At 42.7% G+C, this 17,695-nt stretch overlaps 1 protein-coding gene across 2 annotated transcripts in view; it reads right to left on the minus strand.

Annotated features, from left to right (window-relative positions):
- The window catches only part of slc8a4b (solute carrier family 8 member 4b), a 132,543-nt gene that overhangs the window by 42,690 nt on the left and 72,158 nt on the right, over nucleotides 1-17,695 (minus strand). For both annotated transcript variants that reach the window (XM_085400318.1, XM_085400317.1), the window contains exons 9-11: nucleotides 16,530-16,626; nucleotides 16,096-16,287; nucleotides 11,453-11,645 (exon numbers count right to left, since the gene is read on the minus strand). In XM_085400318.1, the coding sequence (XP_085256444.1) occupies nucleotides 11,453-11,645; nucleotides 16,096-16,287; nucleotides 16,530-16,626 (482 nt within the window). The remainder of the gene's footprint in view (nucleotides 1-11,452; nucleotides 11,646-16,095; nucleotides 16,288-16,529; nucleotides 16,627-17,695) is intronic.

Below are 17,695 nucleotides of genomic sequence, written 5' to 3' on the forward strand. Positions count from 1 at the left end.
CAAACTTACCAAGAAAGTGTTTAAATGAAGCGAGGAGTAGGTTAAAAATAGACTTAAAGTTGGACTTTGGTACATAAGAAGTTGCTCTCTGATGGCCCTTAGAGAAACGCGGGGTGAGAATGCAGTGGTGGTTTCCTGAGTTTATGAAAAAGTGAGAGAAGTGGTGTAAATCATAAGCTCATATTTCCTTCTTTTGAACACCAAAGTCCATGAAGCAAACACCAAAACTGCAACATGAAGCAATGATTTTAGTCAGCCTGCTGAGAAAGAGTCTAAAAGCTCTAAGGAAACCCACAGTCAAAATAAAGAACTGGAAAAGTGGCACTCCAGCTGACCCAACCCATGTAACTCTACCTTGGCCTTTTAATAAACCGAACTGTATGAGTCCTTTAGTGTGGTTTCAGCATGGCAGGGTGGAGACCAGTGGAACTGGGTGGGGGGGGGGGGGGGGGGCTGTGCGGTTGTGGAGCAGAGACTACAGGGGGGTACGGTGGATACAAAAGGGCAGGGACCAGCAGCCCTCTGCAAGAACTCTTGGTAGGTCTCAGAGCCATGATTACAGGGTGTGCACAGTCCACAGGGGTTTGATGACAGGGATTCATTGGCAAGAGTCAGCGTGTGCGTGTGCTTGTACTCTGTGTGTATGTGGGTACATAACTCAGACTGTAGAGTGTGTTTGTGTGTGAGTGTGTGCATACTTGGCAATGAAAATTGCTGGAACTGCAGGGCTAAAAAAACAACCACAGGGGAGCATGTAGGGCGATGCAGTACAAAGACAGAGACACACAGAGCGCGAGTGGCAGCAGAAACAGGGAGTGACGGGGATTCTAGATGGCAGAACAGAAAGAGAGATTTAAGGAAAGGAGGAAGACACAACGACAGCGACGGAGAAGCACACATCCAGAAAAAGACGGAAGCAGCAGGCTCAGCATTTCAAAGCTGTTCTAACTGAAGGCTGATTTGGATTCTAGCAACACAACATCATGTTTCTGATATGATGTGAAATCTCTCCAACTTCGGTGGTCAGATCACTGGCTTCGTCTCACACCCCACAAATCAACAGAATTTCTGTTTTGCTGCTTAAACAGCAGCACCGCAAGAGGAAGAGGCAGAGGAAGGGAGGGCAAGAGGAGCCAGAGGCAGGGATTACAAATGGGTATAATTTGTGTTTAGAGAAAGCCCGGGGTGCTCTTTGGTTATGTGTGTGCGGCACTGCAAGTTGAATAACTGTAGTAGGGAGAAAAATGTCAATAGGCAAACAACAGATGGTGGCTGCCACATCAATTTTGATACACAGCTGAAACGTAAGACGCTCGGGCCCGCACACACGAAGAGAAACGGATGCACACGCACAATGAGGCGAACAGAAGGCTTCTACCGTTGTAAAAGATGTTGACTTAAGCTACTTACTCTGACTGCTCTGGCATTAAAGGAGATGAAGAAAAGTAGGGGGATAGAAGAGGGAGAAAAGAGTCAAAAGGCACGGAGAAGGAGGAGAAACAAGAAGAGGTGAGAGAGGAGAGGAAAAGGGAGGATAAAAGCTCGCATCCTCTCTATCCTCCCTCTTCCGCTCCTCTCTGTCTTTATTTTTGCTCTCCGACTCTGTCATTTAGTCTATCTCTGACTGCTCTGTCTTTCTCTCTGTCAGGCAGACCATGACTGCGCCCAAATGTGATTTGCTTTTTAATCTTCATAATCCACTTGGCCAATGAATGTTTTGCTTTACTAATTAAAGAACAAACAATGGACGTGTGTCCCTCTCTCTTTCTATCTCACACACACACACACACACACAATAGATGCGGTAGATGTTTCCATATCTCGCAATAAATCTTCGAGAAGAGTGGGCAATGGGGGGGGGGACGCGAGAAATTATGGAGAACGTGATCAGACAGTCAGTAGTTTTGGAACTTCCGGTGCAGACAGCAGAAAAACAAATCCTTAGAAGAAAACTACAAATCAAAAAAAGAGAAAACAGACAACAAGGCTCCTTTTCCCACTCCTATAATTTCTCCCTTTTATTCTTTATCTTTCTGTTCTTCGTTTTTCCGTCGTCTCCGCTTTATTGTGCTTACAATGGGAGGGGATCAAAAGTTGCTAAGGCAACAAACGGGGAGAAGACAAGAAAGAGGAAAAACTCTCGCGGTTATGGAGGCATCCTGACGTTTTTCAGCAGAACAAAGGGGGGAGGGGGAGTTTAAAGTGTTTATCTGTTCATTTGCAGGCTGTCATTTGAACCTAAAAGGATGCGGGCCTTATAGAATAGACAGGATTAGAATCCAGCTGACAGAATAAATAAAAATTGTCATGAAAAGCACAAAAAATATGTATCGCCCTGATGTCTATTGTTATAAAAAGCTACAGAGTCTTCCTGTATAGCACCTCACTTTCTAAGTTTAAACTGAACCAGTGAGTCTGTGTTAATGAGGAAATTCTCCATTTGGCTGCAAACAACATACTTTTCTGCACCATAATGCAGCCTCAAGAGACAATTGGAATAAATGTAAATGCTGTCCTAATCCACCTCTATATACACACCATAAAACTTTCAATTAAATCTGCAATCATGGAGTATTCATAGCACCTTATCATCAGAGCAGGAGCTCTCAGACTACAGGCTCACTAGCAGTTCCTTTTCCAAAAGTAAGAGGAGAGGCAGAGCCTTCAGCCCTGAGCCATCCTGTAGTTATGCTGCTATAAGCCCAGACTGCTGTGGGACTTCCTCTGATACCCCTTCTTTTCACTCCCCACATGTTCAGATATCACCTGCCTGTCTTCCTGTTAAAAAGGAGTTCTTCCTTCCCACTTTTGCCAAGTGTTGCACACGGGGGATCATCTGATTGCTGAGGTTTTCTCTCTAATATTGATGAAAAGAGCTTAAATTTTTCACCCAGAGAACTACTGCTCACTGGACATCTTCTATTTCTCCTACCGTTCGAGATGGTCGTGTGGGAAAATCCCAGCAGATTTCTAAATACAGAGACTGAGGCTTTAACCCAGAGTTTTGAGTTGTTGTATCCTGGTTTAATTTTTGGTTTGCTTTTCCTTCCTCGTGTGTTTAGCTTAAATCTAACTTACCTTGTGTTCCACTGTCGGTCTTATGCGTCTAGCTGCTTCCTAGTCTTTTAATTTGGTGCTTTGTCTTTAGTTTTGCTTCTCTTGTTACATCATCAATGATTTGTTCCCCAGATGTTACTGCTCCCTGATCATCTTTTGAATATGGTGATAGAGTCTCTCTTTTGTTGAGAAATCCACTGTTTGCTGCGTGTTCTCCTTGCTCTGCTTGACCTGAGTTTCCTCAGCATCCTTATGATCACTTGGATTTTTTGGACCAAGAAGCATTAAAGTTTGTTTATCCTTGTCTTAAGGGTCGTGGATTTGGGTTGATAAAACTTTATCCTTCACACAGGTTTAGTAGTATAGTAACTAACACGAACCATTCAAAATCACCTAAATCACCTTACATACTCTGATTCTTAGTGTGAACTCGAGCAGGTCGTTTTGCCTTAATGCACCGAGTTTCTACCTTGTGTCTGGGTGAATAGATGCATGCATTAATGGATAATTGAACGGCCCTACCTAAACAAAAGTGGTCGGTGAGTGTGTGTCCAAAGATTTTGCTTGTTCACTTGAAAAACAAGGCCTGAAAAATGTACACAAAACAATCTATATACCTACTAAAAATAAAATAGAAGATGATTTAATTTATTTATTCATTAAACTACACATGTATATTATTCTAGGTCTAACACAACATAGGGTCACTCTTAAAACAGAGATGGTATATTCTGTATAAAAGGAAAACGTCTGTGAAAATAAGAGAAACAAGCATGGGACTACAAGAGTAGCGGCCTAACATAGAAAAACGTGTGTCTGATTTGTTAATGATGTACAAGTGCACAACTAATGCAGTGTTAGTAGGCAAACACTGTGTGATCAGTCACGTTTGTCCAATTAACTTTTGAAATCAAAATAAAACACATCATTACAATTTCAAGATAGCACCCAGAAGCTGTTTTGAAATGTGCTCCATGGTTTTAGGGTGTATTTTTCTAATAAGAGCTCTGCTGCATAAATATGCCCGGCAGGAAGCACTATCCATCTTAACTAACCAGGAAAAAAGCCAGTGTGTGTGTGTGTGAGACACAGATACACTGCTCGACAGCGTCAACGTGTGACATTCACACAAAGCAGCAGGCAAACATCCAAACAATGAATGACAGAAACATGTTTGGAGCATCGTGTTTGTGTTTTTCTGCTGCGTGATTGAATATTATTACCAAATATGTGCTCAGACTTTTTTATCCTGGTGTCAGCTCCATCACGTCTGATAAACAGCATGTGCCAAGTTTAATCACAAATGATGATTTAAAGAAAAAAGTTTAAGAAGTGTGCTGACTGGCAGGATCGACACGCTGTGAAGAGATGTGCATTGTTTGTAAAAACCTGAAAGCGCTGTGATTGCGCTTGTGTGTTTGTGTGTGAGTTTGATGATCTGACACCAGCTAGATGAGCAACATAGATGATTGTGTGGAAATGAAGCTAGCTGCTGACACACAAACACAAGCACCTGGAGCAACAATCAAGCTGAAACACTGACTCTGCGTCTGTATTTATATGCACACACACACACACATATGCACACATGCACACGCGGTGGATTTGGAGTTCAAAGGATGTTTTATTTTGGGAACAGCTTCGGGTTAGTCACCCTACATTGGTGACAGACGGAGAAACAGGTTGCAAATATCAAACACTTTACAAGCACCGCAACATGCTCAAACACCCACGCAAACACACAAACACATAAACACACACAGACTCACATTCTCGCTCTCCTTGTATTTCCTTCTTTTCTCTCTCTCTAATTCCGAGAAACATCTCGCCAAAGGGAGGATGTGTTGTTTTAAACTTGCTAGCTTGCTTCTCCTTCACCAGCAGCTAATGTATGATCACAGCTCTTCTGACAGCTTCGTCAAAAACACTAAGAAATTTTGTTCAGGCTCATTAAAACATAACGCACAATGGCAGGATGCTGGGATTAGAGCAGATGAAGTGGTGCATTCTGGGTAGTGTTTGAGTGGATATCTGTGATATAATTTTGAAGCAAAATGATAAATACTGTATCACTCAGGGGATTGTCGTGTGAGTCTAAATGATCTAAACTCCTCAAACACTTACTGTCCAGTTGTATCAGAAATGCTTTAGATTCCCCCAGATGTGTCTCGGGTTGTACTTTTAACTCCATTCACAGAGTTTAACCAGTGAACATAAGCATAGCCAACTACAGCATGTGAAAGTGAGCACTGTTAACATGTGGGGTTAAACGTTACAACACTTTTACATTCTCGCTGTGTACCTGGCCTGTACCACTACACTTGCTGTCTCTGGAACATCTCCCCCATTCCGTCTTTCACATAATGGTATGATCCCAGTCTGTCTTTGCATGTGATTGTTACCATCAAAATAAAGTCCCACCCCTTCCTGCATGGATTCCCAGCAGAGCTGAAGATTTGGCTCCGCATACAGTCGACCCATTAGTAATTGAGATGTGAAATTATCCGGCCCATAAACGGTAAGTTTGACCTCTAAATCTCGAAGCATGAACGACAGTTACAGCTGTGTAACTCTGACAGCTTTGTGAGGACGGTAGTCGTGAACACGTGTTGTCCAAGTGCGTAGCTTTTCCGTAGGACCAACACAAAGCTATGCACAGCTTTGCGGATCATTGTTGCTATACCTGTTTACTGTCACCAGGGGGCAGTGTTAAAAACACTCCTGTGAGCTACTCTTGCAACCATCTGTTGTTGTTCTTTGAACGAGCTGCAGAAAAGAGCCAAGTTGGAACATTCAAAGAGGTGAAGTGAAACAAAGTGTTCAAATTCTGCTGACGTTCCCGGTCATGTTCAGGCTCATTTTTCTACCTGCGTCGAGCGTAATCTCCATATATCTCCAGCGCATATCTCCAAAATACACGCTGCCTGATTTTTGGAGGTCTCAACACAAGCATGTCTGCATAGGTTGCATAACTTTAATCGTTCACCCTGCACAATGGCATGTTAATGCGAATGGATACAAGTGCAGCACCATCCACCCACACATAATGTAAATACAGTCGATGATCCTGGATGACCTCACAGTTTAGTCACTGGTAATATTCTGCTCTTCACTGAATTCACTAACACAGTTCAGAAAACACCAGCCAGCATTGCCCGCTTTACATTCACTAAACACCACAGATGGTCCTTGTTATTACGGCTTTTCCTCTCATTATGCAAAATGAAACCCCCCCCTTACATAAACCATATCGAATAAATGAGCCATGCAGGAAGCTAAGATGTAGCTTTACCTCAGTGTTTCAGTACGGTGTTATATTTGGTTCTAAAACTACTTGTACAAAGACATATTCCATTCTTATGAGCTAATATTAGCCCACGCACGGTAGCATAATATAAATAGTTCATATAAAATCTGCCAACAGTGGCAATCTTTTGATCACAGTCAGAGCCCCTTTGGCTGTAATCGAGAAGCTTGGCTGATAAATCCACCAGTTTTTTATTCTAAGCCATTCGAGGGAGCAAAAAGCTGAACAGGTGCTGGAGTAAGTATGGAGTTCACACACACAAAACCAACATCCATCCATCCTCTTCCACCTATCCTTATCAGGGTAAAGCAGGGAGGGGGATCTTGGGAGCCTATCCCAGCTACCATACAAAACCAGACAAAAAACAAAACAAAACAATGACCCCCCCCCCCCCCCAAAAAAACAAACAAACAAACAACCCCATAACACATATGCTGCAGAGCATTTTTCAGAACTCAGTCGAAGTTAAATACCTCATCATTCATATGCTCACATACTTTAAAAAAGTCCCAGAAATGGTAAGGATGCTTTGGTATGTAAAGTGAGTGCACACTATATGCACACATGCACACACACAGTGCAAGGCAGTAATTGAACAGGCGTTGGCACAGTTCGGTGGCGACACCTGTTTCAAATTTATAATGAGCAGCCAGGGGAGTGGACCACACGCAAACACAGCCACAGACGCACGCACACACATTTTTCTGCAGCTTGGCTGTGAATCTGCACTGAGCTGCAGGTCATAGGGAGGCTAAGAATAAACAGACCCTACTGAGCATATCCCTCTCTTTCCTGCTTCTGTATATAGTACTCACACGCCCTCTGATTAACAAAGGCCTACCAAAGGCAGAGGTGGCAGATAAAGACCTGCAGACAGAAAACTGAGCAAAGCTCGTGAAGTCCGATGGGGAGAAACAAAAGGGTAATTAAAAAAACATTCATTCATTAATTAGCTGAACAGAGAGAGAATTAATTCATTGCTGCTGCTGCTGCAGCATATAATGGGAGTCCAGACAGTAAAGAAATGTAGATGCACAGTGCTATGGTGGGTAACATATACTTTTACATATACTGGATCCTCCCATTTGTGTTTACATATCACTCTGGATTTAATCATTATTTATTATTAATCTCTGCCTCTCTTCAACAGTGTGTCTTGTGACTGAGTGAACTGCACAGCACCGTATTCAGATCCGACTTGACTCACCCACAGACTTGCTTATGCTGTTAAGTCGACGCCTTGATGCAACTGAGACATCTAAATATTGATACGTGCATCTGTATCTCATAACACTGATGTATTCCATCACAGAAAGTGATGCCGTATGGGTACAAGAACTGGCTAACACGGTCGCGTGTATGTGGCCACATTCGTCATTTTTCTCCTGTCACGTACTTTGCAGTGTAACGGTAGAGCTTTAGGTGTTTGCTGCATTAAAGTTTTAGTTTCACTTCGCTTCTGCGGGAGCCCTCATACGTGACAGGCTCCTTCAAGCGGCACACACCCGGTTTTTAAAGCTGGATTTCTGTTTGAATGATGACATCATCTGGGTTTATTTTCAGAAATCTGAAAGCTGCTTCTTCGTCTTCCTTTTAAGAGGATGTGCAGGTTGAGTAGTTCTCCTCACGACTGACATTAATGTGTAAAAATGGTTTTGCTTAATAAAGGGAGGCTCCATCTTGGGCTTCTGAGAGCGGACACCTTCAGCACGACCTCTTGGAGTATCTGTGATGTAGGGAGGCAAAAGAAAAAAGGACTTTTCCTTTGTGGGCTCAGCGTAGCATTACATTATCTTCTATAATGAAATCGAGTGGAAGCGCCTCTTCCTTCTCTTCACTTCGCTTTTCCTCTCCTCCTGTCAGTTAAGCTCCAGCAACTTTTAGATTTCCCACAAGATTTTTTTCAGCTGCACCTGACTCGCCCTTCGTCATGTTTCCCCCGTCTCAGTCCGTTCTCCTCCTATCACCGCTTTACCGTTTTCCTGAGCTTTAAGCAAAGCTCATTCTGGCAGACAGCGTGCATGACAGATTAATGTGGGGTTGCTTAAATGCAGGATATAGACGAAAGAGGGTAAACAAAACAATTACACATATTGGAGGAGAACTCAAGGAAGTGGAGGGAGGCGTGTGGACACTGAGTTATGTCTGGGTTGTGATCCAGCTGAATTGCTTTGGCAGCAAGTCCCTGTTCTTACGGTGTTGGCTGGAGAAGATGGGGAGAAGGATGTAATTAAGAAGAGAAGGTGGAGGGAAATAAAGGTGCCAGGTAGAGCGAGAGGAAGGGAGAAGTGAAGGAAAAGTCTGACAATGTAAACAAGCAAAAGGTGAAAGGAAGATGCAAATGAAGAGAAGTCAAAGGTGCGCAGAAGCGAGGGATAAGTGAGAAAGGAGAGTGATGGGAGGTGAGGTATGAGGAAAAGGTGGAGAAGCAGGAGGAGGGCATGAGAAAACTCATCTAAAAATATGCCAGGAAAATATGTGAGAGTTTAGTATGGAGAAAACATGATGAACTACAGAAATGTAATGAGGCAAAGGCAGAAAGCAGAGGGAGAAGGAGAAACGAGTGCAGCAGATTAAAGCAGGTTCACATTAGTGTGCAGGAGGATTTTTGACAAGTAGTTCAAAAGCACAATGATGAAAAGAGAAAGCACGCAGAGAGGGGCAGCAGCGAGAGAAGATGAACAATAAGTGAGCACGGACTGAATCAGTGAAGTAAGAGAGAGAGGGAGTGAGACGAGAACAAAAGGGGTAAAACTGTAAAGAGAAAGAGCCAGTTACTGATAACGAGGGCAGATCGAGCCGCCTTAAACCCAAAGTCGAGAACTGATTGGGTTTCTCGTGAATCAGAAGTGGATGGATAGACTTATTTAAGTATAAAAAACAATATCACATGGAGAAAAAGCAAAGGAAAAATTAGTTATAAGCGCTGACCGGCGAAAAGAGCGAGGAGATGAAAGGTTAGGGCCGGGGAGTAAATGCAGAGGTGAAGAATAGAAGGAGCGAGGCGGGAGACGCCAGGATGGATAGATCAATTTACCACAGGGGCTTTCTCACCAGCATATCCCTCGCTCAGCTGGCTCACGCTCCTTTACATGGAAACATTGGATTATCGATCCACCCCCTCCTTTCCCCAGCAGTCACCCTGCTCGTCTGAAGCAACAGCTTCAAGGCCTCTCAGCGTCTTTACTTTTGCTTTTGTATTTGATGCAAACTATACACTGCCTCCATTCCTGCTCAGCTCACAGTCTCAGTCACAGAAGGCATCTCAGCTTCTTTTGCAAGTGCTTTGGTTGCTAGCAGACACTTGCTAACTAACCACAGAGCTGTAGCAAAAGCTAAGGAAATCCCCAAAAGTTGATTCGGTTCATCTGGATGTAGCGTTTTTGTTTTTTGCCAACATTTTCACCTTGCAAACAACCTCCTGCAACCACTCACCAACTGATCTGGGACAACACTTTTCCATAGCGAGTGGTGGTTACCAGTGCATGACTGACTGGTCTCTATGCTTGTGTGACTTTGGCTTTAGCATTCTAAACTAACTAACATACACTGTTGGTTGATGTAGATCAGCAGAATCAGAATCAATAGCTTTTTGTTTTTGCAGCAGTCGTTTATATGCACGTTCTGTAGCAGTTCCTTTAAGAATATTAAATACATTAACTATGACTCCATGACTCCCATATATACACTGAGTTATTCTCCGATGCTTCATAAAAACATGCCCTTCACTACTAATCTATATCCAGCAGAGGAAGACGCTCATTGCTGCTTATGCTTGACCCACAAAGTTGCAATCTCTCAGGGTTGAAACACACTCTACTAAGTGATCTTTTTAATCCTCTTTAGCAAACACACCACCAATAGTTTCACTTTCAGCTAATCTGATCTGCTGCAGTCTCAGACCCACTGATACCAGCTTTCTATTTAACCTCCTGTGCTCACATAACAGCAGCTCTCAGAAGACTGCCTCAGCTTTACAGTTTGCATTGTTTGATTACATTTAACTCTTGTCGTTTGCTTTAGCTTCTCTCGCACTCCCTTTCATCTCTCCCTGACCTTGCAGCAGTGACTGCACCATCAGCACATCGCTCCGTCCCACACGCACAAGAACACGCTATGACCTGTGCTTTAAAGACGCTCTGCTTAGAGGTTTGCTGGTGTCAGACGTTTGTGCTCATTTGTAAATTCTAATCTTTTGCAATCGCAAACCACTAAATAGAACACCGGCCCTTCACCTTATCCAACATTTAGTTTTAATCTTAACTCCAAAGCCATAATTGTTCTTCTCAAGCAGAACTTTGAAGGCAAATATTCCCCAAAGGGTCAAAAACCTAAATCTAGGTTTAAACTTAAACCTCACACACACACACACACACACACACACACACACACACACACACACACACACACACACACACACACACACACACACACACACACACACACACAAAGCTTTTGAAAACACACCGATGTCATAACACCACCTGGCTCAGTCCTTATTCACTGTAACCTTGTCAATCTAATAAAATATTCTTAAATTATGCACAGATGTCCTCACGCTTACATCTAAAAGTCTAATTGGTCCTCATACATATAGATATGTGAAACCACACACACTCTTACACACACACGTACGCAGAGGGCTTGCTTTATGGGCCCCGAGTGGCGTTGGAGAAACTGCATTCCCAACCATTTTATGTATTGGTCAATTTAACACCGCTAACTTCAGCATATTAAAAATGCATGCGCCCAAGGACGCAAGAGCAATTTTATGAATGTGTATGTGTGCACCCATGTGTTTGCAAGCATTTAATGCAGAGAAGCCTGCCTGGAAATGTGACATTATTACACTGTTATCTACCTAATAGAGCCATTTATACAGCAGAATACTTGATTAACCTACACAGCAATTTCTGAATAGAAATCAATCACAGGAAGGAAAACAGAGGAAATGTGAGGGCGTCAATGTTGATCCAAAAATGTCCCAGTCTCCATATGATGTCACACCAACCGCAAAATGTAAAAAATACACCAGGACGGTGTTCAAAGGTGGATGAAATGTCATGCAGACAACAGCGAGGTACTCACATGGTCTCATCATTCTGAAACTCCAGCTTGCCTGCAGCCATTTCGTAGTCCTCCCCTCCCTTAGCGGTTCCATCCAAGGTTCGATAGGGAATGGCGACCAGGCCTCGAGCCCCCGACGTCCTGAGCACCTTCACCTCCATCACGCCAACACTTTCACTCACCCTCTGAGTGGCACTTTCAAATGTAAAGATGCCTAAGAATTAATGAAAGAAAGAATTTATTTCACAGGGGAGAAACACTAAAAAGCTTGACAAACACCTACACACTCACGCACTAGCTTGCTCTCAGAGGTGTACGGTATATACTGTACAGTAAGAGGATAACAGATCACTTCCCACTCTCTCTAGATGAAACACAATGGGTAAACACCCACTCTCCACTCATCCACCTGCATTTTTAACTCCCTGGATGTTTTCAAATTGCAGAAAAATGTCGCAACACTGGAAGGACGAGCTCTTTGTCACCTTCTAATGATGCTGTTTTATGGACACCCAGAGGCGACGACCTATGGCACACCAACAGATTCATGTGGACTCCTGATAGCAGTAAAGCACAGGTTTACAGTGTGCAAAAAGCTTTTCTACTTTGCAGTGTTAGCACCAGGTAGGCGCTTCGCAAAACAAATATGTCTATTTGAATATTGTAGAATCAAATACCAAGAAATAGTGAGAATTGAAATTTCAGTTTACAAAATTTTTAGATATACAGGGTGGGCCATTTCTATGGATACACCGTAATAACATGGGAATGGTTGGTGATATTAAAGTCCTGTTTGTGGCACATTAGTATATGTGAGGGGGCAAACTCCTCAAGATGGGTGGTGACCATGGTGGCCATTTAGAAGTCGGCCATCTTGGATACAACTTTTGTTTTTTCAATAGGAAGAGGGCCATGTGACACATCAAACTTATTGGTAATGTCACAAGAAAAACAATGGTGTGCTTGGTTTCAATGTAACTTTATTCTTTCATGAGTTATTTACAAGTTTCTCTTTGTTCACAGCCATTGACATGTCGAAGAGGTTAACACGTGAGGAGCGGATCGAAATTGTGCCGATATCTGGTGAACGCAGTAACCGGGTCATTGCAGCAGATTTCAATGCAAGACACCCTACGAGACCACCCATCTCCCACGCTACAGTTAGCAAACTGCTTGCTAAGTTTCGTGAAACTGGTTCAGTGTTGGATTTGCCAAAATGTGGACGCAAGAAAACTGTCACTAATGAAGAAACATCAGTGGCTGTCCTAGCTTCATTCAGCAAGAGCCCACAGCGTAGCACTCGCCGCATGTCACTGGAGAGCGGCATTAGTCGAACATCCCTTCGGCAGATATTAGCTACTCACAAATGGCACCCTTACAAACTCCAGCTACTGCAGCATCTCAACGAGGATGACCCAGATCGGCGCACAGAATTTGCAGAATGGGCAAAACAAAAATTGAAACAGGACCCTCAGTTCACGCAGAAGATTTTGTTCAGTGATGAGGCAAACTTTTATGTGAATGGTGAAGTTAACAAACAAAACCACCGCTATTGGTCTGACACTAACCCACATTGGATGGATCCCTCCAAGACTGTTGGACCAACAAAAGTGATGGTTTGGTGTGGTATATTGGGTACAACGATAGTGGGTCCATTCTCATCAATGGAAACCTCAAGGCCACTGGTCCGAGCATTCCTAGATGAACAGTTTCCTGGAAAGTGGATTGGTCGTCGTGGGCCAGTTGAATGGCCCCCAAGGTCTCCCGATCTGACCCCCTTAGACTTTTATCTTTGGGGTCATCTGAAGGCAATTGTCTATGGTGTGAAGATACGAGATGTGCAGCACCTGAAACTACGGATACTGGATGCCTGTGCTGGCATTTCTTCTGCAGTGTTGCTATCAGTGTGTGAAGAGTGGGAGAAGAGGGTTGCATTGACAATCCAACACAATGGGCAGCACATTGAACACATTTTATAAGTCAGGGCTCTAGACTAACTTTTTGCCATGGGCGTACCGGCACAAAAGTTAGGCGCACACAAATTTTCTAATAATTTATATAATATAATGTGTTTTTCTGGATACACTGTGCTTTTTCAGCATTCAAAGATTGATGACACCGTGTCAGAGCACTGGCTATGAATTTCAGAAGGATCAGGCCTTAACTTAACAGAAAAGTTAGCAATAGTTCTTTTCCTATTACAGCTACATCCACTTCTGTCGTGCCTAGACTGCTCACTAGGGCTGGGTATCATCACTGATTTCTATAATCCATTCGATTCCGGTTTTCAAAGTCCTGATTCAATTCAATTTAGCCTCAGACAGTCAGAAATATTATAACTCTGATCATTTATCAGTACTGACTTCATCAGAATTGTGAACATCACAGCAGATGCCTTTGAGTGAAAGTAACTGAGAATAAAACAGAAAGACATGAAGGAGATTTTCCTGGTCTGGCTTTTTATAGCAGATACCCTTAAAAATATTCTACAATGTTCTGCATATAAAGTTTAAATTTCTTCAGTATTGAACAACAGAAAAAATAGGCTTTCTTGTCCGAGGTCATTTAAGTGAAAAAAAGAAAAAGAAAAGAAAAAGACAGCAGCCACAGCGCTGTAAACAACGGTAGACTGGTGGGTAATAAGCGAATGAATAATACAGAAAACAGAGATTGGAGACGGGAAACTGTTCTTGAAGTACAGAGAGAGAGAGAGAGAGAGCTAGCTGTGCATGAAGTGTGATTTTAATAGTCGTGGAAGCAAAACAGCAAAATTCATGACGACATCGATCAAATGTGAAGCGCAGTTTGCTGCTTCTTTTGCTGCTGGCTCGGGGGATTTTGGCTGGAGAGAGACAAAACCTGCAGCTCAGAATCAGCGCAAAAAGACGTAAACACAGCGCGGACCGCACGCATCAGAATCGCTAAGCTCCGACAGCGTGTCCGTCTACGGGCCGAGAAAGACAAAGCTGATTCTGATGCGTCGGGTCCGCTCTGTGTTTACGTCTTTGTGTGGAGTCCGTGTACCTGCTCTCGTTTGCTGTTTGGTTGTTGTTGAAATGGTTTTGTGAGCTTTAATCTGAGAATCTGGCGTTTCTGGCAAAACACAATTATATTTAAAAGTCGATTCAGGATTTAATGAATTGATATCGCTTTATTCAAGCTACTCACCTTCCACTTCCACCTGCACTTTCAACTGGACCACGGCCAATCAGAGAGGTCCCGCCCCTGACTATCTCTGATTGGTTTAGTCCACGATAGGGGCAAAATGTGTGTCTGTTGTTGACCACAGGGAAGGTTGCAGATTTTTTTTTTTTTGCCACCCGAACAGTTGGTCGCACAGGTGCAACCAAATTTTTTTTTTTAGTCGCACCACTGAAAAATTTCGTCGCATTTGCGACCAAATTGGTCGCACTCTAGAACCCTGTAAGTGGTCAGAAACTTGTAAATAACTCATGACAGAATAAAGTTACGTTGAAACCAAGCACACCATTGTTTTTCTTGAGACATTACCAATAAGTTTGATGTGCCACATGGCCCTCTTCCTATTGAAAAAACAAAAGTTGTATCCAAGATGGCCGACTTCTAAATGGCCACCATGGTCACCACCCATCTTGAGGAGTTTGCCCCCTCACATATACTAATGTGCCACAAACAGGACTTTAATATCACCAACCATTCCCATTTTATTACGGTGTATCCATATAAATGGCCCACCCTGTATATCAGGCAGCAGTTTCAGGGGTTAATCTCCTCTACAGTTGGGTCCTCTAACACAGCGGTCCCCAACTTTTTTTTGCCACGTTTAATGTCAGACAATATTTTCCGACCTTCAAAGTGTCGTGGATAAATACAACAAAATAAAATGATACAACCAAGACAAAAACTGTGGTAAAAACCATAAATTTCACACCTGAGCCTCAACTCTCACAGCCTGGTACCAAATGACTCACTGGTAACGGTCCGTGGCCCTGGCTGGGGACCGCTGCTCTATTGGATACATGATTGTGTGCTAGGCTCCACTGCTGATAACTTGATTTAGTGAATGGGACTTTGCACCTTGTTGGTGCTAATTGCACTCACAGCCTGTCCCAAAGTCAACTTGTCAGGTTTTATCAAGTGAAGTTTCGGTATCCCACTTGTATGGTTCAAAGTATTAGCATAGTCTGGCCAACTAACCTAACTAACCTGAGCTAGTATTCAGGGTCTCCTCCAAACATGGTCACTTGTTGTTTACTAATAACAGGATGCTAAAATTGAGGCTTTAAAAAAGAATTTCACAAACCAGTGTGTGACGTGGCCTAAAAATATGGAAGGCCACAAGTGCCACAATGAATTGAATAAATAGATCGTTACATAATTAATTAAATGTGTCATTAATTAATTAAAATTGGAAATAAATAATTTTGTAAATGTTTTAAATTGAATTCCTTGATATTTTATTGTTTATATATGTAATCATTCAATTATTTTCTATTTTAATTAATTAATGACACAATGAATTATTTATTTAATTCATTTTGACACTTGTGGCCCTCCACAATATTATTCAGCGGCAGGTTTTCCCCATAGGAATCTTAGACTGAATACTTTAAGGTGTTAAAAGTCTGAATATCACGACACCACGTGACACCTGTGAACACAGTTAAGGTGAAGCTTCCTTTTACCTGCGTGATCATCGTCATAGATGGTCACTGTGGCAGTGTGGTTGTCACCCAGCACGGCTTTCGGGGTAGCGCTGGCATCCAGAGGTGCAGTGCCAATCTCCGGATAGCCAACGACACGAGGGTTACTGAGGTGAACGTAGAAATACTCATCTTCCTCGAAGATGTCATCGTCAATGACGCCCACTGTGATCTCTGAGAAAAGAATTGTTGTTTTAGCATCTTGCTCTCAGGTGCAAAGTAATTATAATAATTTGCTAAAATGTTTAATTTAATTACATTTTTCCCCCGTGAAACCACTAGCAAAAAAAAAAAAAAAAGGAAAAAAGAAATCTGCCTCAGGAGCTGCAGATGACCTCTGCTATTTGAGCATCAGTTTCAATGACATGTTTATTGAAAATATGTCAGAAATTATTGTAGTCAGTGTTGTTTTTTACCTTTGAGGGTTTCTCCCGGCTTGAACAGCAGCGTTCCCTCTGCAAACTCATAATCTGAACCTGCGTTGGCCGTACCGTCCTCTGTGCGATAATCCACCTGCAGGAGATGGGAACACAGAGGAGTGATGGGGAGAGAGCAAAAAGAGTCGTCAAGATGAAACACAAGTGAGCAGATATGAAAAGGGCAGATAAACACAAAGGGAGAGGGGGAGTGCCAAACAGAGGGAGAGAGAGCGATAGAGAGGAGGACAGCAAAGAAGAGGCATTTGGGGAGATGAGGACAGAGGGTAAGAGAGAAGAAGAAAAACAGCTTCATTAAACCAAGCCCTCTGGTCAGAAACAGGCCGATATTAAAGACTTTGAAGATAACATAAGAAAACCTTCCGCGTATCCTGTCCTTTCTCTCTGTCCTTTCAACTGCTTTGTGTTAATTAACCCCCTCCTTCTTATTTAGACAACATTAGAACCCAAATATCTAAAATGCATTTAGTTCAAATGGCTTCAAAGCCATTTTTTTCTGTTTGAAGGCAAAGCTGTGTCAGTCACTCGGTGCTGGTAGTGCTACTGAAGTCAATCCCTAGCCTCTGCTCTATTTTTAGTGCCTCATGAAATGTGTATAAGTGATATATTTTTAAATGCATCCAATGGTTGGATGATATTTTCGGGATTAAATTGAAGCTGGGTAATACTCAAGAGATTTTAAGATATGTGGATAGCTGATTTTTCCCATTTTAGACTGATGTGTGAGAAGTTATATCGTCACAGCCCGTGATTATATAAGAGCTGAGTTTCCTCTAATGTAAGATGCTCTATACTCTTTGAGCGCAAAATTGATGACATCTCGGACAAGCTCACAGCTCTCCAACGGGAGCTTGAGAGACCAGTGAAGGACTGTTAGATCAACTGTAAAATATACATGTAATTGTTCGCACTAAAGGAAAACCACCATAATTTAATGCGGCTACCATAGGTAGCCTCTCACACCCTTACCCAACCCAGTTGCTTGTCATGTGGTTTAGGGTGTTGTGATGTGGATATGTATGTGCTCTCTGTGCAGAGGAGCTTGCTGACCTCCCACAAGGAGCCCAGAATGAGTAGAGGTGTCTTTTTCCCCCTCTTGCCCATTGTATTGTACATTTGACAGTTTTTTCACTGCAGGTGTAAAC

Source organism: Rhamphochromis longiceps, linkage group LG3 (genome assembly GCF_057381845.1).
Source record: "Rhamphochromis longiceps isolate RC_006_pf linkage group LG3, R_longiceps_female_GT1.1, whole genome shotgun sequence".
Lineage (NCBI taxonomy): Eukaryota > Metazoa > Chordata > Actinopteri > Cichliformes > Cichlidae > Rhamphochromis > Rhamphochromis longiceps.